Genomic DNA, 25820 nt, shown 5'->3' on the forward strand with positions numbered 1-25820 from the left:
GATCTTTAAGATTGGTTTATTAGCTGAAACAAGTGTAAGTTTTTAGTTCCCCATTTTTCATATTTCATATTTATTGTAAATAGGAATGATGAAATGAAGGATGGATGGGTGTGAATATCCCCTCTTTCGTATCATACTTACTATCTAATTACTATCTATGACGGATAAAATTTTCATACCATGTTCAGTGGCCGATCTTGGACCGTAAGTAGTGATGGCCACGGTCCTGGTTGGGCCGGTTCCGTTCCGATTCCATCCGGTTTCGGTTCCACCCGGTTCTGGTTCCATGTGGAACCTGATTCGAATGTTCCGGTTTCGGTTCTGGTTTCGGGCGGTTCTTATGAGGCGGTTCCGACGGTTTCAACTCGCGGGTCAGGCGGGTCGGACCATCGGTTCCATTCTTATTTTTTTAAAATATAATATAAAAATACTATAATAATGCGGACATACCTTTGATGATTACTTGATTATTAGCGAAATTCATTGCTTGTCATCGTTATTAAAATATTTAAAAAAATAAATTAATAAGATACGATAAAGATGATTAATAAAAAAAGAGGGAGATAATGGACTTGAACCTAATACCTGAAAGAATACTAAGCTACCTACGTATCCCAAAGGGATCAAAGCCCACGTAGTTCTTTGTCATACCTTTTATTTGTAGTTGTTGAATGTTGATTGATCGTTGTCCGATTGATCCTATTCGTCTTCGTCATCATCATCTGGTTGGCTAGATGCTTCCGCTGACTCTCCTCCTGACGATGATACATATGTATTCATCATCATCCATGGATCATCATAGTTCTTGAGTCCTTGTGTTCGGAGCTCCGCTTGATCCCAATCTTCCTTGCAAACACATATTTGAATAGTATGTGGAGCAAGACGAGATCTCTTTTCGTCTAGAACTCTTCTACCTAGACTAAAAGCAGACTCCGACGCAATCATAGAAACAGGAATTGCAAGGATATCCTTTGCAATTTTCGATAATATGGGAAATTTTATGGATTTTTCTTTCCACTATTCTAAAATATTATAGCTACCTTGGTCAATTTCAATGTGATGTTTAAGATAATTATCTAATTCTGAATATGAATTGGAGGGTGAGGAAGAAGATGGTCCTATAAAACTATCATCTTGGCTTATTATGTTAGCTATTAAGGGATTATAATAAGTGGGACGTGCCGAGACGCTAGCACGCCTAGACGTATCGCGACTTGGGTTATATACACTAGCATAGTAATCATAAAGTTCTGCTAAAAGTTTTTTACAATTTCCAACATAATTATGTACATCACTAGGCGGGCGATCTAATGATTGGTAGTAAAATCCAATTACTTTAGTAAGGATTTCCGTCTTGATACATGGGTCTAAAATTGTTGTAATTCCATAAATAAAAGGAAAATCAGTAAAATACGCCTTCCACTAGCTCATCATATCTGCAAGAATCGGCTTTAAATATATGTTAATATCATCATGCGAATGTTTAAGAAGATGATAAAAAATAGTAATACATTCACTTATTACTAAGTGGACGTTTGGTTCGTAAACATATGAAAAAATCTTAGTTGCGTGGACATACGCTTCTAATATTTTCTGTAAGCCTATAGCTAGTTCCCATGTTTCATCACTTATATGGCTATCTGTACACTCACTATACAGTTGTATTATAATTGGACGATAAGTAATAGCTTTTTTTAATAAATCATGGGTTGAGCCCCAACGTGTAGGAGTATCTAATGACCTATACACTTTTTTTAGTTGATAATGGTCACATAATTCCTTATATCTTGTCTTTACCTGTCCAACTCTAAGCCACTTCACTATGTCTCTAATGGGATTTAATAAATCACTTAGTTGTCTAATACCTGCTTGACTGCTTGGCAAGATAAATTAACTATATGAGCACAACAACGTACGTGTAATAATCTACCACCAATGATAATACTAAAAGCAGGTTCGTTATACAAAAGTTCGATGCATTTAATGTTGGCGGTTGCATTATCGGTAGAACAACAAAATATCTTATCTAACAAGTTTCATTGTTTACATATCTCTATTAATCTGTATTTTATGTTTTCACCCGTATGTCTTTCGAGCATTACCTCAAAAGCAATTATTCTTTTTTGAATAATCCAATTTTGATCTATCCAATGTACTATTACACATATATAAGGTTCTAAATGTGGGAGAGCAGACCAAATATCAGTTGTTATGCTAACCCTACCATTAAAAGATTTAAACATTTCTACTAATTCATAGCACATTGATTCATATAATTTTATTGTGCGTCGTTTAAGAGTGTTCCTAGGGATTACTCTATATTGTGGTTGCAAAGTTTTTCTAGTGTAATGCTCGTATGCCCTACTTTCACCATGGTTAAATGGCAATTCATCACAAATTACATATTTAGAAAATTCATCAATCATATCATTATGATTATATTTAAAAGGCATACCTCCGCTGGGAATGTCCCACTGTCGGTTTCCACTTGTGGTCCCGCTGCCGCTTGTTGCATGAGTTTCTTTTGTGATTCTATGCTTATTTGTCAAATGTTTGTTAAAAGATCTCGTACCACCACCTAACACGTATTCACAAAATACAATAAATGAATTTTTAATACATTTTTGATTTATAAAATATAATTATCATGTATGTATAAAAACTTAAAAAGTATTTACCTCTGCTGAAATTGTATAAAACTAAGGAATTTACTCCTCCAAAACCAAATATAATCAGCAGAAGGGAATTAACAAAAACAATAAGCTAGAAATTTGGAATTAACAGTATGCTATACAAACAAGACAAATCTTATAATTAGGAATCAAATCAGTTTGAAATTAAGAGTTGACAATAAGCTAAAAAAATCCCTAACTTAACACTTTACCTCCACAGTTAAGTACAAACAATACTAAGAAATTCAACCTTCAACTAGAAATTACATGAGACAAAATATTTACCTCCAAAGTTGCGATTAGAAATTCAATTGGTGTTCTCGATCTACTCGTTAATTGGAATAAGTGCGAATATGATAAATTCGAGAATGGAATGGAATGAAAAAATAAAATCTCAACAAATTGTTGTATAAACTCTTAGTCGAGAATGATGTAGATTTCCTACGATCTGCAGGAAATGAGATTATTAATTTTGAGGGAATTGAATGGTTTCGTGATGTCGAGAATGACGATTTGCAGGAAATCAGAATAATGAGGAAATTGTGAGGGATTTGAGCAGAATTTTCTTTTAATTAATAATTTTACATTTTTTAATAGACAAAAAGACAATGAGCTGACAAAAGTATATTGTGACCATATCATTTATTACATACATTCTTACTATGTTTTTGTTAATTAAAGATTAATAATAACTATAGTGAAAACTAAATAAAAAGATTAATTAGACTTTTTGCTGTGAATTTGTTAAAATAGTAGCATTAAGTAGACTTTTTGCTTTGTTTAAACGGCAAATTTGATTAATTCTACTAGTGATAGTGGGTAAGACCTTTTATGACCATTTCAATCCACCACCCATCTAATTCATATCCATATATCTACTTCAATTAGGGAAGATGCAATATGAAACACGTAAAATTTTATCGCCTATCTTCCCTAATCATCCTTAAACATATACAACAACAAAAAAAGACAAAAACAAAAATTGCAAATCTCTTTTAGACACAATTTAAAATTAAAAATATAATCCAACTAAATTAATAAAATATCATTTTAGATATTAAAAATAACATTTAGAATATTAAAATTCATATTTCAAATTTGAGATCCTGAATATCATCATATAATAATCCCATAGAAGAGTAACTAGAAAAACTAAATAGAGGTAAGACTATAATCAATTGTTAGAATTATCTAATTATAAGGTGACTTTAATGTCATGAAATGGACGTATTTGATCCGAATATACGTATACTTACCTATACGGAATCAATGAACGGCTCCATACCTCTTATCAAAAAAAAAAAAAAAAAACTTCAATAGTCTTTTCTTTTATGCAATTTTTCAATGTTTGAAAGGCTAAACTTGGTTGATAATGATCTAAATACAACAAAAATCATGATGTAACCGAGGGTAACAATTGCTTAGGTCATTTATAATAGCAACACAAGCATGTAATCATATATATATATATATATATATATATATATATATATATATATATATATATATATATATAATTTGGATCATGTGAAAACAATTAAAATGGTGAAAACTGAAAATAGGGGTACATAAAAGCTCAAATGGAGTACATATTTGGGTGAAAGTTTTGTAAATAATTAGACATTTACTAAATAGTGTACATATATGCTTAAAAGGGGTACATATTCAGATGACATTTTTGTAAATAATCTGTACTTTTTTCTTCACAAATAATATGTACACTCTATAAGATATTATGTATCCCTTTTACTACAATATGTATAACACTGTCTAGTTTTTAGTTTTCACCACTTTAAGTGTTTTATATATATATATATATGTATATATATATATATATATATATATATATATATATATATATATATATATATATATATATATATATATATATATATATATATATATATATATATATATATATATACTTTTTTTAACCACCATACTATATCCATATCATATCAACCTTTTCAATTTCCGCTTAGTGGTCGGTTCTGAGGAACGAACAACAAACAAATCATATTCGTACCTCCTTCAATTAAAGGAATATAAATTGCTTTATTACGGATAAAAGATAATCAATTATTGTTTTAGTTAATTTTTCTTTCAACATCTACAAATAACTAAGTTAATGCAATAATCATGAATTAATCAACTAAAATAAAAAAATACTAGCCATTAGATCGCTTGACACATCTAAATTAGATTAAGAGATCGTATTACTCGTACACAACAATAACAATAATCATGAATTAATCAACTAAAATAAAAAAATACTAACCATAAGATCACTTGACACATCTAAATTAGATTAAGAGATCGTATTACTCATACACAACGATAGCAAAAGCACCAAATTAAAAATTTAAGCAAAATTTGGTTACCTACATATTGTTTGAAAAATCAAAATATTATTATAGAAGCAAGGGTTTGATGTTAACCAAATAGCAAGTAGTTGAAATATTTATTTTCATTTCATATTAAAATCAACGAACCAACAAAATTAGAAAGCGTGAAAGTCAGTGTTTTCCTAAATAAAATGTCAACCATCCTCCTAACCTAAGCCTAGCCAACATCATCAACCACAAACAAAAAATACCCCCTTCTAATGAAACAAGCATCCCCAAGACCTTTTTGACCCAAACTTGCCCATTGGGGCATTTTCTATGTTACTACTATTACTTTCTACTATTTCTTAATTCTTACTAGTATATATGTTTTTTTTTATTACATATAGTGATAATGACCCTTTTTTGATTTTTTTAACCCTAACTCTCCTGCCCTTTCCTTGAAAAGTGGGTGTAATTTTTCTGTCACCTATCTTTTGAATTCTATTATTTAACAGAATTTACTGAGTATAATGATAATATGACATTAATTTAATGAGATATGAATGAAAAACGCTGAAATGAAGAAGAACATTGGAATTATAGAATCACGTGACTGTCACGTGACTGTCAACGATTAATTTAAACGGTCAAAAGGTAAAAACCGTTATAAGGTAGTGTTGCAAAGAAATGTATTACATAAGGTAGTTTTTTGCAAAAAATTTTACATAAGGTAGTTTTTTACAAAAAGGGGTATAGATTAGGTAGTTTCTTATAATTTTGCCTTTCTAATAATATAATTAAGAATTTTAAATACAACTATACTTACATAAGACCGATAAAATATAAATTACTGTAAAATAACTAGTTTAACCAAAAATATTAACTCATTACCATATTAGATGTTTTAACTTAACACAAATGGAAATGGTAAATAACAATTATTTTGCAATTTCTATAAGTGAAACTTTTGAGAAATTGACAAATAAATGGGGCAAGACAATTATTATAAATAAAATAAAATTTAGAATTCCCACCTCTACCTTATCTTGTAATAAAAATTTTTCCTTTCAACTATAATTCATTTAAAGTAATTTTAAGTTGTTTTTACGTACTTTTTAATATCAGTTCTTGTAATTTTCTACTGCTGCAAAAATATCGTGCAATAATAATAAATTTGAATGCAACTTATATATATGCTGGACGTAATAGAAAACAAAAGTACTTTAGATTAATAAATAATATAAATTTCAAATTATTATCATCACAAAAGATAAATATAAAGTGGGATTTTTTAAATTTAATTAGGAAAGAACATTCTTTACTAGTGTTGTAGGAGTATTTTTTTATTGTCTTTTATTGGAGATTATGATGTCCATATATACCGTTACATTTTTCATTTAATCTTGCCTTTTATATTCTCTAAAAGAAAAGAAAAATAAAAAAATAAAATTTCTACAACATCCATACAAAGTACTTTACCTAACCCAATCTAAAATAATATGCTCATCTCTATAAATAAGTAATTGTCCAAAAACAAAAATGGCCTTTACTTGCTATGAGTTTTTCACTCTCTTCAAATTTTGTTGCTTTTTTTCTCCTCCTCCCTGTTGCAACAAACCTCCATCTCTGCCACCACCACCTCCACCTCCACCTCCACCTCCACCACCCCTTTGTGAGTCTAAGGTAATCTCTCTAATGTTTATATACCTCGTCTTAAAATTTTTATTTATATTTATATTAATTACTCTCTTTGTTCCAATTCCAATATATTATATGTCTCGTTATAAGCTTTTCAAGACTTTGGAATACATATTTAGGGACATAAATCATAATTATTCGTGTACTTACGTTTAGATGCAATAATAAATACTCATAACAAACTTTCAATCGATATGAAACTCATATTTTTATTTTTCAATTTTTTTAATCTATAAAACTATTTTTATGTTTTTTTTCTTGTAATAATTTGATTTATTTGCTAGTTGAAATTATTTCTTAACATCTATTCATGGAAAATCTTCAATATTGATCTCTTTATAATTTTATTTTTATGTTTTCATATTTAATTTTGGTGAGCTTTTGCATTGGAATGCTTGAATATGAAGGAAAATCAATAAAAAATAAATAAAATAAAAAGAAACAAATGATTTCCACTACTTTTTCCTCTTTTTGAATCTAAAGCAAGATAAATTCAAAGGAATAAAATTCAAACTAAAGTAAAATATAGTGACCCATTAATTAAAGTGTAATTTAGTATATTATTTATTCCCTTCCACTATTACTTGTATACCAATATACCATCACCATATATAATTTTGTCTTCCTCTTATTGGGTTGTTAGAAGCCAATCTCTAATTTTAAAATACATATGATTATTTTGTTTAATTAATCATACAAGCAATATGCTTAGCCACATACTAATTACTTTATAAAATAATATTAATTTGAAAATAAATTTATCACCAAATTAGATCGTTATTGTAACAATAATAATAATAATAATAATAACCACCAGTGAATCACCTTCATAATTTTAGAATATTATTTATAAAATTATTTAAAATACGCGACTGTTATATTATATACACAGATGCCGATGGAAAGTGTAGAATGGGACCCACCTGACAGCGAGTCGGAAGTGTTTATTGAGGTGGATCCGACAGGAAGGTATGGTCGTTACGACGAGCTACTTGGGGTGGGTGCCGTAAAAAAGGTGTATAGGGCATTTGATCAAGAAGAGGGGATAGAGGTGGCTTGGAACCAAGTGAAGTTGAAGCAATTTAGTGGTGATGAGGTTATGATAGAGAGATTATATGGTGAAGTGAGGTTATTAAGGAGTTTAAAGAATAAGAATATAATTGCATTGTATAGTGTTTGGGAGGATGAACTCCAGAACACCTTAAATTTCATAACTGAATGTTGTACATCTGGGAATTTAAGGGAATACAGGAAGAAACATAAACATGTTTCTTTAAGAGCTTTGAAGAAATGGGCTAAGCAAATTTTGAAGGGTTTGGAATATTTACATAATCATCAACCTTGTATTATACATAGAGATCTCAATGCTAGCAATATTTTTGTTAATGGTAACATTGGACAGGTAATAATTCAACTAATCTTTGCATTTTTTATTCTTTACCCTTCAACTTCATCTATATATTTACGTGTGATATTTCTTTCTTTCAGAAAAAAAAAATAAAAAAACGATTTTTAGAAAACAAAAATTTAATTCAAGGCAACCAAATGATTTCTTTTTATTCCTTGATCATGATGGGTAGCTTCCTATATATCATATTGACTATTGAGTTGCATGCATGCTAAGAATGTGATTTGAATTTATAGGTGAAGATTGGGGATTTTGGTCTTGCAGCAATAGTAGGAAAGAGCCATGTTGCACATTCCATCCTTGGGACACCAGAATTCATGGCACCAGAGCTCTATGAAGAAGATTACACTGAGTTAGTTGATATCTACTCATTTGGAATGTGTATGATTGAAATGGTAACCATGGAAATTCCATATAGTGAATGTGATAACATTGCTAGAATTTATAAAAAGGTCACTTCTGGGTTGAGACCACATGCCCTTAACAAAATTAAGGACTTGGAGGTCAAGACATTCATTGAAAAGTGTCTTGCTCAACCTAGGGCTAGACCCTCCGCCTCTGATCTTCTTGCCGATACTTTCTTTCGTGAAATCGATGATGACGATAACGATAACAATAATGATCAAGCATAGATACTTTCTAGACGTCACACCTCCAAAATTCCTGTACGGTTTGATCGTTTAATGGTTGAAAGCTTTTACTTTTATTTTTTTGACAATAGTTTAATTTTTACTATCTATCTACATGTTTGTGTACCAGGGAATTCTTAGTTGTACCTCTGATAAAAAGTCTAGCCTCCAATTATATTTTATGTGTTAAGTAATGTATTATTTGTTTGATTCAAGGTTTTTTGAAAATGAAAAAAATTAAAGAATTTTGAGGGATAGAAATTAATTGTTTATTTTAGATTATATCAAATTTTTCTTTGGGATTGCCAATTGTAAATAGAATTTCTACGAAGATTATTGAGTGACATTTTTATATGTGAAAGTTTATGTAACCAATTTTACATATTTATTTGAATCAAGAATTTAGTGATATTATATAGTATGAATATCTTGTGAGGGGAAGTGGTGACATCACTTATATGAACTTCTTTCCTTCTTTATTACTCATTATTGCTTGAGTAATCACTAGCCATTTAGTAGGTTATCTTATTAATTTCTTATATTAATCTTTGTATGTAAAATAATAGTTAATATTATCTTATTTGATTCATAGTTTATTTTTTAAAAATCAAACTTTTAAAATTCTTTTATGCTATGTTTGAAAATAATGATTTCATTTGGAAATTTAAAATTGGCTTAAATCTATTGTTTGGCAAATTAAAAATTTTTAAATTTGGATTTGAATCAAATTCCACCATTGTTTTTAAAGTAGTTGAAGTTGAGGATTTGAGAATGACTACCCCAAATTTGTCATTCTCAAATTCTTCATTTATGATTTCATAATTGAAATCCATAATTTGAAATGAATACTTGTTCCCAAACACTACATTAACTAATTGTTATAAGAGGCGGTCTCTCCAAGAGACACACTAGATATATGGACTAAATAACACAATTAATACAAATTAAAGAGGAAATAAGAATGTGAACTTCTTGTTTTGAGGTCGTCTCTTTGAGAGAGACGATCTCTCACAAGAGTAGCTAAATTCCTTTTTATGCATAAATTAAGATATTTCTTTTCAAACATCTCATTTGCTTTTTGCATGTTTGCCAATGCGTTAATTCAATCTATAAATAAAATCTCTAATTGTGCATAATTAAAAATTATAAAAAATAAATATTAATATACCTTATGTTGAGATGAAGCAAACAAAATCTCATTTGACTATGTTTAAATTTATAAATTAAGAATAAATTACAATTTAAGAGTGGTTGATGAATAGTACTTAAAAAGCAAATACCACGTCTAAAAATAAATAGAGGGAGTATAATATAAAAATATATAATATGGTAATAATTAAATTTACACCTATGACAAAAAATACTACATAAATAACATTCTCTTAACTTTTATTAGTTTCAAAACACTACACATTATATGGGACAGGGAGTATTTTTTATCTATACATAAAATACTCATAATTTGTTTAGTGGTTTAGGTGAAGAAATCAAGTCAAAGCTAAGTATGTATAAATAAAAGAAATTATTAAGATGCTTTCCATATTTGTTCCAACTGAAACTTCCCGAGACAAAAATGCTAATCACAGCTCACCTACCTCAAATTGCTATTCCTTTTGCCATAAAAGAAGCCCTCTTCACGCCTTTGTTCTTACCAAATTTCTTGAGTCAACTTTGACGAGATATATCTATTTATAACTATTACTAAAACAAAACACGCTGATATCATCACTAATCACTCTTAAATATTACTTATATGTCACAATCTTAACAAAGTTTTTCCTTTCAAAACTCAATGATAATATCATTGTTATTATGACTAATATTTATATCTTTGACTTTAATACTTTATAACTATGACTATAATATTATCCATATTTATTAATTTTATACTTTTTGAGTCACATTATTATTGTATTAGAAAACTATATATTTTATTTCTTTTTTTCAATTATTTATAATATCTTATCAATTTTATTAATTAAATAATTATTATTTTAGTATATTGGATATTTGAGATGGTTAAAAGATAATAAGTATACTTTTATTATGAATTATTTTATTTATACTATTGGTTACTTAAATACAATGCTTAATTCTAATATGATTTAGGTTGTGACTATCTTTATTCAAGTCACTCATAAAATTTTTTTATGACAAATCAATTATTTTTTTGTTTAAACTTTTATAAAATAATTTTACATAAATATTTAACTAAAATTTGATTTTGATGTGTGTTATCAAAAGTTGTAATACTTTATATATAAATTAATGTAATATTTTTTTTTTGTTAGCAGAAATTGGTATGTTATTTTTTTATTAAAATTACTCATAATTTTGTATTGTATGCTTCATGTACAAATCATTTGCCCTTTTATACAAAATAAACAAATAGAAGTATAAATATAATTACATTAAATATATAATCAAAGTTTTTGTCTTTTGTTGTGATTTATTTGCCATGAACTAAATTTTCACAATTATCTACACGCACAATGCAAAATATGATACAAATCAAACAATATATGTAATGTATATAACTATTCAGAGTGAAATTAGATATAACTATAATATAAAATTTATTTCTTAAAATTTTTATTTCTTAAATAATATAAATATGCCTGAATATTTATTAATAAAGTCGTGCATCGTCGCACGAGCACTATGTAGTTAGAACATTAAAACTAAACTTATACCCTCGCAATTAAGCCATGTTAAATTGAGTTGGACTTATGCTAGTATATTAACGGAGAAATATGAGATGCATACATTTCATAAGTCAAGAAGATACATACCATTCCAAAACCATATGACAATGAGAAGAAAGTCTCCAATTATTTATAAAGCATGCACACCATATTAATTAATTTGTTGATGTGGAATAATCAGCTAAAATTAAAGCAAACATTAAATAGAACTACACTATTTAACGAATATAGTGCAATATAAAATTTATTCTACACACAATTAATTGAATTTTGGATATTTATGCAATTATGCTTATTTCGTTGAAATTTTTAGTTGTTTCTACAAATTACCATCTTCTATGAGTAAAGTTTTTGTGCAATCTAACTATAGCTCTGAATTCTGATGCCAACAAGAGAATTAATTTTTTAACAATGAATAAGAGACTCAATTAGGAGAGACATGAGTCATTCATTATAGACTAATATTATATCACCCTAAATAATAAAAATCAATACTTTTGAATAATGCATTTGTCAAATTAAAATCTTAACCATTTAAGTCTTTAATTTATATTTGATTTTCTTTTTGTTTTCCTTATATTATAAATTCAATTATCAAATTTAGTCTAACTTTTAAAAAGTTGGACTTAAAAAAATTACTCCTACATCAAGACTTTTGAAGCTTGGATTCCTTAAGATAAGCTACAATAATAGTGAAGTCAATCATCACATTTTCTTCCATCATGGCCACCAAAAATAATAGAATATGGAAAGTAAATGGATAATGGTTGTATATACTTGTATAAATTCAAGCACAATTTTTTTTTTTATGGAAGAATAAAAAAAAGTTTTGAGATATTAATTATAAGGAACTACTCTTATACAGAAGTATACTGTACTTATACGTTTCTTTTGTAAATGTACTATAATACTTGTTATATATTTTTATATGATTCACAATATTTGCTAATTGCTATATGTCTTAAAAATTAAAATAACTTATAAATATTTTATTTACTCATACTTTATTCCTACAATATACTTCATTTACTCTTATACTTTGGCATTATTTAACAACAATAATGGTATTTTACTATATATCAACCAGTAAGGGCAGAGCAAAAATTAATAAATTCTTTAAAGATTCCAAGCAATATAAAAAAAGATGATGTTTTTTAAACAACTTTATATTTTTAAACATTTAACATATTACTACATAATTTAATATTAAGGTCCATGATTTTTTAAGATCCTATGCAGTTGAATATATTAAATATACTCAGAACCTTCTCGTATTTTCCTTTAATACTTGTGTCAAGTAGAAATGATGAGACTATGAGAGTATTATGAAATGGAGGTAATAGATTGTAAATCTAAATTGACTTTTAAGGTTTCGACCGTAATCCAAAGACTGTAGGATCTAGAGTATAAGCATCCCATAATAATAATAATAATAATAATAATAATAATACCAAAATTTAAAGCTAGATAAAAAACATAGTAGGTTTTTTGCGAGATTGTCTTTTTGAAAGACGGCTTCCAAAGGCCAATTCAATTCATTAAAAACACCTACAAGGCTACAACACATAATATAAAATTCTACACTAAATAACCTAAACACCTACAACGCATAATATATATACATACAACAAATAACCTAAACACTTCAATTAGATAACAAAAAATACCTACAACACAAAATAAAAACACCTACAACAAATAATCTAAACACCTACAACAAATAATCTAAACACCTACAATAAATAACGTAAACAACTACAGCATATAACACCTACTAGATAACTTCAGCATCTTTAAAACACCAACTTAACATATTTTGAATCCATACTTGATGTATCTAAAATGCCTATTTGAAATATTATAAAACATTACCGAATAAATATACAGTTACACTATATTTTTCATTTTTGTATTTTTAAAAAATGTAATGGGCTGGTTCTGTTGTGACCCACAACAATATGTGAAAAAAGAAAGCTCTTGGAAGGCAATGTTGGTCAAAGAGTACCACTAAGCTCCCTAACATGTCGGTAAGAATTACTCCACTTACGTAAAACTAATTGAGTACTCCACAGACATGGCAGACAAAATTAAAGAGGGAACAACATTACCATTACTGTCATTGAGTAAATTATCCTCATAAAAGTCATAAAAGATGTGGTTAGTGTTATGAAGAGTTTGCTATCACCAAGCCATCAATCTTCGCCATTTCCTACGCCGAAACAAATACTTCTACTCCTAAGTCTACTCTTTAAAAATAAAGTTATTTAGCTATCTTAATACTAAGACTTTAAATTAAATAGCTATCCTTGTACATGGGGTGTCCAACAGATTAAGTTGGGTTATTTATAGGTTTGAGTCATATATAATTGGATCAATAAACCATTAACCTGAATCTGACCTGTTTAATTAAATGGGTCAAAAATTAAAACCCCAAAGTGATTTGTATCAGGTCGTGTTAACCTATTAAAAACCCAAATAACCTTGATTTTTTTCTAGGTTAATTGACCCATTTATTTCGATTAATTTGACCCATTTTTTAATTCTTTATATCATTTACTCTATAATTTTAAATTTTTAAAAACTAATATATAAACCAATACATTGCCATTCACACTTCATAATACATTGCCATTTACATTTAGTAATATGCATTCTTCAAACAGTTCAATGGAAACCATCTTATTGATTGCGTCAAGATCATCTTTTGAGTCAATCTAACATACTTGAACATGTTCAGTTTCAATGGGATCCATTACCTTGCATTGAAAGGTTGATGGCAAATGAAAATTAGAAAAAAAAAAAAAAAAAAAAGAACAGGGAAGAAGAATCAGTGAAACACCACCAACTGCGGCATTCTGATTCCAAATGAATTTTTGGTTTAGGGTTTTTCAATGGTTAAGTCATATATATATATATATATATATATATATATATATATATATATATATATATATATATATATATATATATATAATGTAGTTATGAAGCTGCTAGGAGTTTTTTTTTTTTTTTTTTTTTATTTTTTTTTTTTTATAAAATTTATGTTAAAGTTAAATATTAGATAATATGGATGACCCGACTTGAATTGACTCATTTAATAAACAAATCAGGTCGGAATAACCCACTAATTAATTGGGTAAAAAATTTAAACCCAAATCTACTAATTTCGAATCAGTTTCAGATCAGGTTAGGAGATCGAGTTAGCTTTTGTTAGTACTACTTGTACAAACACTTTAAATTGAATGTGAGACGATTAATTTAATATTAAAAGTAGGTCAAGTAAGAAATTTCTATTTTAAAGTTTACCGAATTATATTGACCGTATAAGATACCAAAAACCATTTTACAATGATTAGTCTATTTGATTTTCAATTTTTAGCTTATAAATTGATTTGTTTTATTGTCATGGTGTCCAAACTTTATGTAATTTGCTCGCTAACTTTCAAATCTTTGAGCCATTACACTTTTGAGCAATTGTAATTTGTGGTTTTAATTATGTACTTCCATATGATTGAAATTCCAATATTAGTCTAAGGGTTTTGATACACATAGGCCTTAGGACTATGCATAAAAATTCACATATTCTCTTCATTAATGTTATTTTGATTCTTTTGAAAAGAAACTAGCTCCTTTAAAATGGTCATATAAAAACATTAATAATGAAAAAGTCACTAAATGCAATGGAATTAATGATATGAGTTGGATTAATTCATTAATTATTTATCTTTCAATACAAACTTTCTCAAAAAAAAAAAAAGTTTCTACTTTTAATTAAAAAAAATTAACTAAAAATTAACTCAAATAAGAGTACTACATGATACAAAGGATATATAGTATCAATATCAATCAGTCATTCACTCTCATCGTACACAGTTAAAATATTTACTGCCCGTTTGATAGGTAGTAATAAACAGTGATAATGGAAATGAAAAACTAGTGTAATTTTAATTGAAAAATCTCTTGACTACTTTAATGGTCATGCTTGTCCAACTTCAATCATCTATTTTCTTCATAAATTTCATTCCAATACATTTCCATTGAGAGATGTGGTATTAGGTGGTAATAAAAATTTGTAAATAAAAAAACTTTTTTGTGGTCAAAGTTTCATTTCCATGGGAATGATATAGAACTTTTGATGAAATTTTACACTATAAATCATTCCCATTACCACCATTTACATCACTAACAAACGGACCGTTAAGTTATAAAAAATGTGATTTATTATTATTGCCAAAATTCTATAAATATACTACTCCCTCCTATTCATTATTATTGTGGTCTTTGGTTTACACATATTTAATTGTAAATATATCAAATTGTGTGTAACTAAAAATTATAAAATATTAATTGTAATAAAATTTAAATCCAAACGAATTAAATAAGACCTCATTTGACTATATTTTAATTTATAAATTAAAAATAAAATGCAAAATAAGAGTGATCAATGAATAGTATAAAAAAATCAAATAAAACAATAATAGTTAATGGAAAAGAGTATTAAAAACACCCGAACAAGTTCAAACTAATATTCAATTAACAAAAATAACATTCTCACAATAGAGATTACAATGAAGGATAACTCTTGTGAAATAATTACCAGATCGAATTAAAAGAAAAAGAATTAAACATTGTATTATTATGCAGCTTTTTTAAAAAAAAATCAACCAAAAGAATTAAAGAAGAAACAAATATAATTCAAAATAACATAAAATAGTTTAATATAAAATATTTAACCAGAATAATTGAAACACTGTTGAAAAAAATTAAATGATAAAAACAACTCAAATCTCATTGTCTTTGGCTACAACATGAATGTAGTTAACCTTCTTTGCTGATTACATTAGTTTTTTATACAAGGTGCGCATCAGGTAGGGGTTGTAGATATTTAAAAAATAGACGCTATATACACCCATCTTATTACAATTGCTTCAACTTTTATAAAGATGTAATTTTGCGACATAATTTTAATGTTAATTTTAATGGGACAACTAAATTGATTTAGTACAAGTATTAAAAATTGTAGTGAATAAGATTTATCTATCTCTCTCTATATATAAAACGTTTGGTAAGGCTTAATACTATTCATCAACATTTGATGATATATAAAACGTTTATAAGGCTTAATACTATTCATCAACATTTGATGAACAGAACAGTGAAAACACTCTATGTACGCGTCCCTTTTCACCTTTTCTACTTTCTTCCTCTCTACTGACTTCCTCTTTTCCCTTTCCATTCCTTACCTTCAGCCCTAATTTTCCCTTCTTCTCTTCAGTTTCTCATTGAAAAAAGGGTAAAGTAAGACTAAATCAGGCAAAGGTTCATGTGGGCTCTCTTTCTCCGGCCACCAACTGTGAGTTCCGACAATGCTGGCGCTGACGATGACTTTGAGGTTTGTAATTTTTTTAGCTTTTGAACTTTTGTGCTTTCTCATAAGTTTCTCATAAGTTTGGAATAAAGGATTTAGTGTGAGATTGATTTCAGTTTTGTTTAAGATTTTATGTAGTTATGATTTGTTTCATATGCTCCTCATTTCTGCACAGATTAAGTATTTGGTTATAGTTTTGGTCCTGTAAACTGCTGATTTATGCCTTGTGTTGGTATTATGATTTCACCTTTTGGTTGTTTTAAGTATTTTTCGAATTATTATATACAGAATTCTGACTAAAATTTGCAATTCGGATGAAGATAGTCCGTTGTATGAAGTTAGGTTTAGATTCCAACTCATACATTTTATGAATACTGAAGTTGGCATATAGGGAGTTTTGCGTTTCCAGAATTAATTTTGTAGAAAATTAAGAAAATTTGGAAATATTTAAGAGAGTTGTTTGTAAAAGATGTTTTTTTTAGAAAACCTAGCGTTAATTACCACTATTTAGTGTCAAAAACCAAAGGAGTTTAAATTTGAGCAAATGTTTTTTGTTTGAGTTAACCTAGGTTCCCAAATGAGTTAATTCAAAAAATCATTGTTTGTTATCAAACAAAAAAAAAAATTCAATAGCTTTATTGTTCTAAGTATTGAAAATTAATAACTCTAACACTAAAACAATTAAGTATCTATTTATTCACAAACTAAATAATTATAAAGTATTTTTTTTTTTGAAAGGTACCTGTGGTACCGTGCATCTCGGCCATAGGATTAGGGGAACGGGAAATAGAGGGAAAAGGGTGTGAAGGGTGTGAGATGTACGTGGTAAGGGTCGAACCCTAGACTCTCTATAATTAAGGTGGAGAAATAAACCAACTCATCTAGCTCATGATCCTTAATTATAAAGTAATTCTTTGAAGTTGCTTTAAAAAAACATATTAAATTAAATGAAGTTATACAAAAAAAATCACTTCATAAAAAACCTTTCTCCATTTTCCAACACTCACAACTAATGGTGACATGTGGTTTGGAGAAATTTCACGCTTAGTTGCGAATTAGTAATAGTCTTAGTAATAAAGTATGATTTTTATGGGGAGTAGTATTGAAAAATGGAAATGGGGATACATCTGCCAAGCGTCAAAGTGCCAAGTGCCGTCAAGTTGCAACATTTTTTAAAGTATTAGCCCCTCTTGTATGAGACTGTCTCATTGTGATATGAGTCCACAGAAAAGGTCCATTATGCTAAAAGTTTCTATTATTGGGCTACTTAACCCAAATATAAGACACATCTCACGGTGAGACCGTCTCATACAAGAATTTGTGTTAAAGTATTAGTTTTATTTTATCAATTAGAAAAGGAATTGTGAACAACAACCCTCAAATTATTAAACACGACATTGATACAACCACTTCACCGGATTTGGGTGAGATGACCAGCTAAATGGCCGTTGACCAAGGTAATGACCTTTGACTTTTAATAAAATTCATTAATCTAATCTAATTACCCAATTACACCTAATTAGACCCTTCTTCCCCAACCTCTCTCTACCCCTTCCCAATCACCACAATTCTCCCACCCAACACCACCATTAATCTAATCTAATTACCCAATTACCCTTAAATAGACCTTTGCGAAGGCGCGAGCATTTTGTATGCGAGGTGCACTTTTTCGCAAAAGCTTAAATATCAATTTTAAAACATATATAATACTTTAAACAACATGATATTCATATTTAAGTATCAAAAAGCTTGAAAACATTTATTATTATTGCGATAAACACCACTTTTGCACAAAACTATTATAATGATAATACAAAGAATTCCAAAAGTTATTTCTTCTTCGAATGCCTTTTGTTATTCTTAAAGAAGCAATGATTTTTCAAACTTCGTATTCAAGTAAATTTGAGTTTTAAGTTTTACTTCTTTTTCAAACAAACAAGCATAAGTTAATTACTGAACCCAACAAGGAGGCACATCGGGAGCACAAGGTGTGAAGCGCATCGAGGTGCCCAAGGCGCATGCCTCTTGTAATGGGCTTTCCCTCACCTAGCAGAGGCGTTTTCAGCTATGCCTGAGCTCGAGTTGCACGAGGCACAAAGCGAGGGGCGCATTTTAAAACGAAGCTTATAATCAAATTCGATTTGACTCGACTTCAAAATGATTTTACAATTATGTAAAAACCTATGTGGGGATAAAACTCGATTTTGAACTGACCCTAAGCATTTGACTCGTAATCGACCCGATTACCTGAGTGATCACCTCTAAATAGATGGAGAAGTGAACTCTTTGCTAATGAGTACTCCCTCCTTATTGCGTTTGTTACGATTCATTTTCCTATTTGAACTTTTGTGGAGAAATATAGCAAACATGTGCAAAAAAGGGATTCTTGGTTGCTGCAAGATGCAATTCTACTCATTTGATTTAATTAAGGCATTGAGATTTACGTAGATCTTGTTTGGTAAGTTATAATTCTTAACCGTGTATGGCATCAACTATTGTGGAGTGTTATATTTGGTAGTTTTTATAGTTAGATGACATGTGTCTTTGTTAGGAAGTGCTCTAAACAACGTTAAGAGATCTTGAATTGATTTTTTTTTTTTCATGATACTAGATTACTTGTGTACTTACCATAGCTGTGAAGGAGTAGATTGTGTTGGTGCTTCCTCGATAAACCCTAGAATGGTGATAATTAAGTGGAAACAAAGTCCCTTAATAGTTAATTCAAAATGAGCTCTAAGTAGTCCCCAATCGTGTTTGTGGTAATGACACCCTAATGCGGTAAGAAAGTGATAAAATTATTGTTATGCCTAGTGACAGTTGAAAGAGAGATATTCCTTAAAACAACACAAAGTACGACTTTTTACACCTTTACAATGCTGGAAATATTGATTCGTTTTTATTGAAAACCTTTACAATGCGGTCGATGCGGTGTGATATGGCTTTGTTTTTGCACTATGTTAACTATGTTAAAACTCATCTTGATTGTTGAAATGTGAATATTATTGAGAGTTATCTTACTTTCACAACTCTTTGTTAGCCTTCTAGGAGGATTGAGGATGATATTGGTTTTATGATGTTTATTCCTATTACACCATGACTTCAATGTGAAATGATCCGAAGGTTTACCCTTATTTTAAATCTCTCTTAAATATTCTGTGCACGGAATGGATTTACTGAGAATTTTTATTCAAAATGGCAAATGGGATGGGGAGTGAAATTGCAAGATTTCTCCCAAATTTTCCGGTTAGTATTGTTTTGTATGCATGTTTGGTTGTGTGCAATGGAATGGTATGGAAATGCCTTCTCTCAAGGAAATAGTTTATTTCCATTTTTGTGTTTCATCAGTTGATTCTAAAGTACCCAAAATCCTTAGATAGTGCCAAACACATAGATCTAGAACTAGGCTTCAATTTCTTTTATATTCAACTTGACTGCATTGCTTTGCCTAAAGTAGGACAATTAACTATACTAGTTAATGTAAAAAAATATAATATGAATTATATATAAAGATTATTTAGAGAAATAGCAAATAAAAGTTCCTAAAATAAAAAATGAAAATATCAAATTCGAAGGCAGAAATTAAAATGATAAATCTAATAAATGCTCCAAATTGCCTTATTATTGTCATTCTGAAATTGTTGTGGAAAATCAAAATTCAAGGCAGAAGTAAGTTTAGTTTATAACAAATCCCTGCAATTTTTTGACCTTCTGAATTCATTTCAGATACCTGTAACTGTAAGTACAACTCCCTGACCCTTTCAATCCAATGAATTTTGCAAAAATTATGAAAAGCTCTTGAATTGATTTTTTTTTCTATAGAAATATGTGGATGAATTATATTATAAAGATAAATGTGTAGTACTATGAGCATAATTAAAGAGAGTGAAATTGTTGGGTTATTTTCAAAATGCAATGAACTTTAAAGGGTAGAACACACTAACAAGGATAAATTGCAAAATCCATTGGACATACAGAGAATTTCTTGGAAAAAAGTAAGAGGAAGAGAGATAACCCAGAAAAGGGCTAATTTCTTTGCAAATGGGGAAAAGAAAGATTGAATCTTCCGGTAAGAATCAGGAGGTTCTTATTTCAATTGATGATCTAGAATCAACTACTTCAGGTTTTACTTTCTCTTTATTTTTTCTGAATTCTCAATATAATTTGATATTTATTTTGGTATAATTTGTTTGATGGGGAGGAAAAAGATTAAATCATTAAACCTTTGGTATAATTTTGTGTTCTTTGAATTTTGGATTTGTCACATCTTGCTGTTTTTGTTATTTTGGTTTTATTTTTTCTGGGTGTAATTTGTATTTAAATTTTTTACTTTCATTTTCCATGTTGTTTTTCATTAGCTAATCAATTCAACAATTGAATTCACAATTTTTTTTTCTGGGTGTAATTTGTTTATGGCCTTAACTTATTATGTGTAAGTGAAAATTTATGAGTATTAATACTCAAGTGTGATTTGTTATACTGTACACAGTGAACTTGAAACTAAGTGTACTCAACTAGAGGAGTTATGTTGGATATATATGAAATCGTCTATTTATTGGAGTACAAATGAATTACTAAGACTAACTTAACAAGTTATAAGTTCAATTTCCAGGCAGAATCATGCGCACTTTTTGTTGATATGAAGTTGCGGATAATATTACTAAGGATCAATTTGAAACAACCCTTTGTTATCACTAACAAGAACAAGGGTAAGGTTGCATAGATCCGATCACGAAACCTTGCCTAGATGGGAGCCACTTGTTGGTATCGAAGTACTAAAATATCTTATCGAACTTTTCCGGAACTTTATATTACATTTGATCATTATAGTTACTCTGTGGTATAGGATTTTGTAATTACCATTTGGTCGGCTAAGTCCTATATGGCATTGGCTTAAGACGGTGATCTATGTGTTTCTTTTCATTTTAAGGTGTATAGTTCTTGATTGGTTATTTGAAACCCTACCCTGATTTTGAGTACAGAATTTGGCAGTGGAGCTGAATTTTCCGCCAGTTAGGAGACTATAATTGTCCTAAGCTTCTTCGATTGAGATCATATCCATTTACATTGACTAGATATTTTATAGAGTATTGGATACTCCATCTTTCCTACCTAATTATTTAAGCTTTTGTACATGGATTAACTGATTATGTGTATTTTGGTTAGTTTATCGCTTTGGTTAACTATTCAATATAGTCAATTTTTTAGAACTTGCTTCTCATTTGGTGAAAGGTAGAAGTAGTTATGGGTCTTGTGGCTTTGAATGGCGAAGGAATAAGAGGAATAATTATTTACTCATAAGTTATAACGTTTGTTTTTTTGAGGCTATTGATTCAGTTTTTGTTGCCAGAATCTCAAGAAACTCTGGCTGTATATCTGCAAGGTATTAAGGAGAGAAAACCCTCAGGGGACGGTTCGGTGATACAAAAAAGACTTGAACACTCCATACCTTGTTCCTCAGAATCCGTATCAAATTCTTCTGGTACGCGCTCAATGATGGATAGTTATACATTTAACTACCATTTGGAGTAAGTCATTCCCTGGTATCAAAAGAGTCTCTTTTTCTTAATGTCTTTATGATGGTAATTCAAATTTCTAAAACTTTCAAGGATTATATGGAAGAGCATTTCTGAAACCAAAAGGGAATCATTTGATTATTTGGATGCACTTGAATTCTACAACTTCCTGTGCAAGAAAAGTATAGGTTGGAAACTAAAAAAACAGAAGGAGATTTTCTCGAAGAAGTATGTGTTTGTTCCTATTGTCTGCTGGTATGTGTTGGCGTTAATTACTTTCTATTCTAATTGTCTTCTTGTTTGCAATAGAAGTTTTGTAGAGGATGTTTTATGCATAAGTAACACCAGCTCGACAATGTCAATCCATCACAATCTCATAATTGTGAGGGAAGTCTGAAACAAAGAAATTACAAAGATGAGAAATTTTTAGTTGGCTGATGCACTCATGGTAGAATTGTTTATTTTTCAATGTTACAAATATAGGGAGTATTTTGTAAATGACTTTCATATTGTTTTTTTGTTGACCTTTTGCTTTGGCTTGTTGTCTGGTCAAAAAGTCAAAAGTGTTGGATAAATGACTTTTTTTTTGGCTTTTATGCTAAAATGAAAAAGCTTCCGTGGTTAGGTTTTTTAGTTGCTTTTGGCTTATTAGCCTACGTTTTCTTTAATTAACAATCGACAATCAATATCTAATTTTTACGAAATATCTTCATAATCAACTGACTTATTCAGTTAGCTTTAAAGCCAAAAAAATCAGTCAACACTTCCGATTGGTCAAATAAATCAACTAACAAAGCAAACCAATAACCATTCACGAAACTCCCCCATTGGAAATACTGCAAATGTTTTGTTGTTTGTTTAGTTGTTGATGTCATTATAATTTTCTTTGCTGCAGGGATCACTGGAGACTGGTGATTTTCTGTCATTTTGGTCAGTCTGTAAACTCAGACACGGGAACGAGATGCATCTTGTTGCTTGATTCGAATAATATGGCTGCACATATAATTGGATCTGATTTGAGAAAGTATGGTCTTAGGCACTTAGCCTGTTTTCGTTACTGTTTGAGAAAAAAATCTAGTTTATGCGGATAAATAGTTTTGCTTAACTTTTTATTTGTAGGTTTGTTTACGATATATTTCAAGCCCAGGGTCGATCTGAATCTAAAGATGATATATACCGTATTCCTTTATTGGTGCCACAGGTGGATGTTCTATAAGCTATTGTTAAATCTGATTTATGTTCGAATGTGCTTTTATGTTTTGTTAAGGCTTCATCTTATACTTCTACTAAGAATGATTATTTTGAAGTGAGCATATGCGATAAAAGTGTGTATTTTATTATCTTCTTTGACGCAATTTGTTTGTCATTCAAGTATTTTCTATTGATTAGCCTCTAAAGACCACCAATGCTCAGCCATATATTAAAGCGCAATTAGAGTAGTTGACAACCATTAACTCCCCTTGAATCCACAAAGTAATTAATAGGCACCCTTGTACACATATACCCATGCTAGCAATGTATATAAAGTTGGAGCCTTTCTTTCATTCTCTCTAATCCTAAGGAAAAATAGAATAGACAAAAAGAACATATGAAGCTCCATTTTCATACAGAGCCATATCCATAGAGAGAACCCTATCATTCATGTATGTGAGAATTTTTTGGGATTGGTGGCGCCGATTCATTGTGCAAAAGTGCGGTAATTGTCACGATTGTGGTAACTACACAGTGATGAGGTAATGGGAGTGATGCAGTGGACTTATCACCAAATATTGGCCAAAATTATGAGATAGCCCTTGAGTCCGCCTAAAATGCTGTATTTTTATACCTTGATAGTGCGGCTGATATCGGTTTATTTTATTTGAAAACTTGTACAATGCGGCCAATGCGATCCTTTGTTTTGCACTAGAGCTGATTCAAGGGGATAGAGGATTATTTAATTTTAGATTGTTCACATGAATTTCAAAAGTATGCTCTTCATATGATTTTATCTTCTCTTCAGTCTGATGCAACTCTTACTGAAAGGCAACTCCTTTTCACTTTTCAGGTTCCCCAACAGAAAAATGATGTTGACTGTGGTAGATTTGTTCTTTACTTTATTAAACGATTCCTTGATGATGCTCCAGATAACTTCAGCAAATCAAGTGGCTACCCTAATTTTGTATGATATCTCCCACCCTTTAAAGTTACCATAACATGACTTAAGATCATGTCTCAATTTGTGTCTCGTCTTGCGTCCCAGCTCTGCTCAGTTTTGACACACTACCAAACTTTTAGGTTTGTTCGCTCAAAATTTTCATTGCTTGTGAAAAATGCCGCAGAATTAAACATATTATGGACTATAAGACGGGCCAAAGATGAGACACAGAAGAGATAAAAGATCTTGATTTCTATAGCACTGTTACGCTCGTCAATCAAAACAACCTCTTTGCTTGTGTTATCATTAATAAGGGTAAAAGTTTGCCTACATCCGACCCCAAACCACACCTGTGGGACTCCAAGGCCCGTTAATGATCCAACCCGTTATTGACTCGACCTGCTAATGAGCCGTTAAAATGTGACCCCGCCCTTGACCTGTTGGGTTGACTCGCCTTGTTAAACACCTCTACGTGGGAGCCACTTGATGGCAGTTTGTGTAATGGTATGTTGTTACATGCGTTAAAGCCTCTCATTTCTTTGATATGTTTTTGCAGCTGACGCCTGATTGGTTTCGTTCAGAATGTTTTGCTAAGTTCTGTGACAAACTTGATGAAGAGGAGAAGCCCATACATGAACCGGTTTTAGAACATGGTCCAAGGAAATCACAAAGGATCAGGACCGTAAAGGTATGCAAACGAAGACCACGAAAACGAGTGGCACCACATTTTCTGATTTTAGCAGATGATTCTGATACATCTTCATAGTGAGGAGATCGATCGAGGATTTTCAGATTTGAAGATTGAAGATGCTCATGCTGAATGCTCAATTTCGAAGTTTCTGAGAAGTATACAGCATCTGAAGATGTATATTTAGTTAATCGACTTGAGTAGATTTTAAGAATAGTGGCTGTAAATTCTTAGGAGGGAGTATCTGAATTAATCATTTGCAATGCAATTTGTAATAACTACGTTCTACGTATATGCTAAACAATAATATTTTCCAAATTAGTGGATTTCCAATTGTTTATTTAGAATTCTTTTGTTTGCACATAAATTTTATTCGAATTCTAAATTCCTAGTAACCCGGAAATTATAGGAATTTAGAATTTTAATTAAGTCTGATTATTTTTCTGCGGGAAACATCACTTACCTTGGTTATATGCTATAATTATTTGTAATTTCTGTATTAACTTTACAGAAATTTCCAGCTTTGCTATTAAAAATCACAACAAATTTTTTAAAAAAGAATTTGACTTTACAAGATAATTTAGAACTTAAACACAAAAAAAAAAAGGGAATTTACTGACAGCCAAACAAATAATATATATTTCTTGTAGATGTTTCTATCTTAAGGGAAAAAAATTT

At 29.7% G+C, this 25820-nt stretch overlaps 2 protein-coding genes across 5 annotated transcripts; both read left to right on the plus strand.

Annotated features, from left to right (window-relative positions):
* Positions 1 to 6416: 6416 nt before the first annotated feature.
* LOC130807981 (probable serine/threonine-protein kinase WNK11) lies at positions 6417 to 9143 on the plus strand. The gene is made up of 3 exons (XM_057673408.1): positions 6417 to 6682; positions 7590 to 8099; positions 8342 to 9143. The coding sequence occupies exons 1-3, from the start codon at positions 6539 to 6541 to the stop codon at positions 8735 to 8737; spliced, it is 1050 nt and encodes a 349-aa protein (XP_057529391.1). The 5' UTR covers positions 6417 to 6538; the 3' UTR covers positions 8738 to 9143.
* A 7401-nt stretch (positions 9144 to 16544) lies between these two features.
* Positions 16545 to 25460, plus strand: LOC130807986 (ubiquitin-like-specific protease 1D). 4 transcript variants are annotated; one of them, XR_009040684.1, is made up of 8 exons: positions 16545 to 16831; positions 20782 to 20927; positions 22155 to 22332; positions 22414 to 22575; positions 23216 to 23344; positions 23440 to 23521; positions 24365 to 24958; positions 25036 to 25460. XR_009040684.1 is itself a non-coding variant. In XM_057673413.1 (8 exons), the coding sequence occupies exons 2-8, from the start codon at positions 20846 to 20848 to the stop codon at positions 25218 to 25220; spliced, it is 957 nt and encodes a 318-aa protein (XP_057529396.1). In that variant the 5' UTR covers positions 16548 to 16831; positions 20782 to 20845; the 3' UTR covers positions 25221 to 25460. The 4 variants fall into 4 exon arrangements, 3 of the variants coding, with proteins under 3 accessions (XP_057529398.1, XP_057529396.1, XP_057529397.1); XM_057673413.1 differs by having other exon boundaries at positions 16548 to 16831; positions 24365 to 24478; positions 25011 to 25460; XM_057673414.1 differs by having other exon boundaries at positions 16548 to 16831; positions 20782 to 20873; positions 24365 to 24478; positions 25011 to 25460.
* Positions 25461 to 25820: the final 360 nt, after the last annotated feature.

This window comes from Amaranthus tricolor, chromosome 3 (genome assembly GCF_026212465.1).
Source record: "Amaranthus tricolor cultivar Red isolate AtriRed21 chromosome 3, ASM2621246v1, whole genome shotgun sequence".
Lineage (NCBI taxonomy): Eukaryota > Viridiplantae > Streptophyta > Magnoliopsida > Caryophyllales > Amaranthaceae > Amaranthus > Amaranthus tricolor.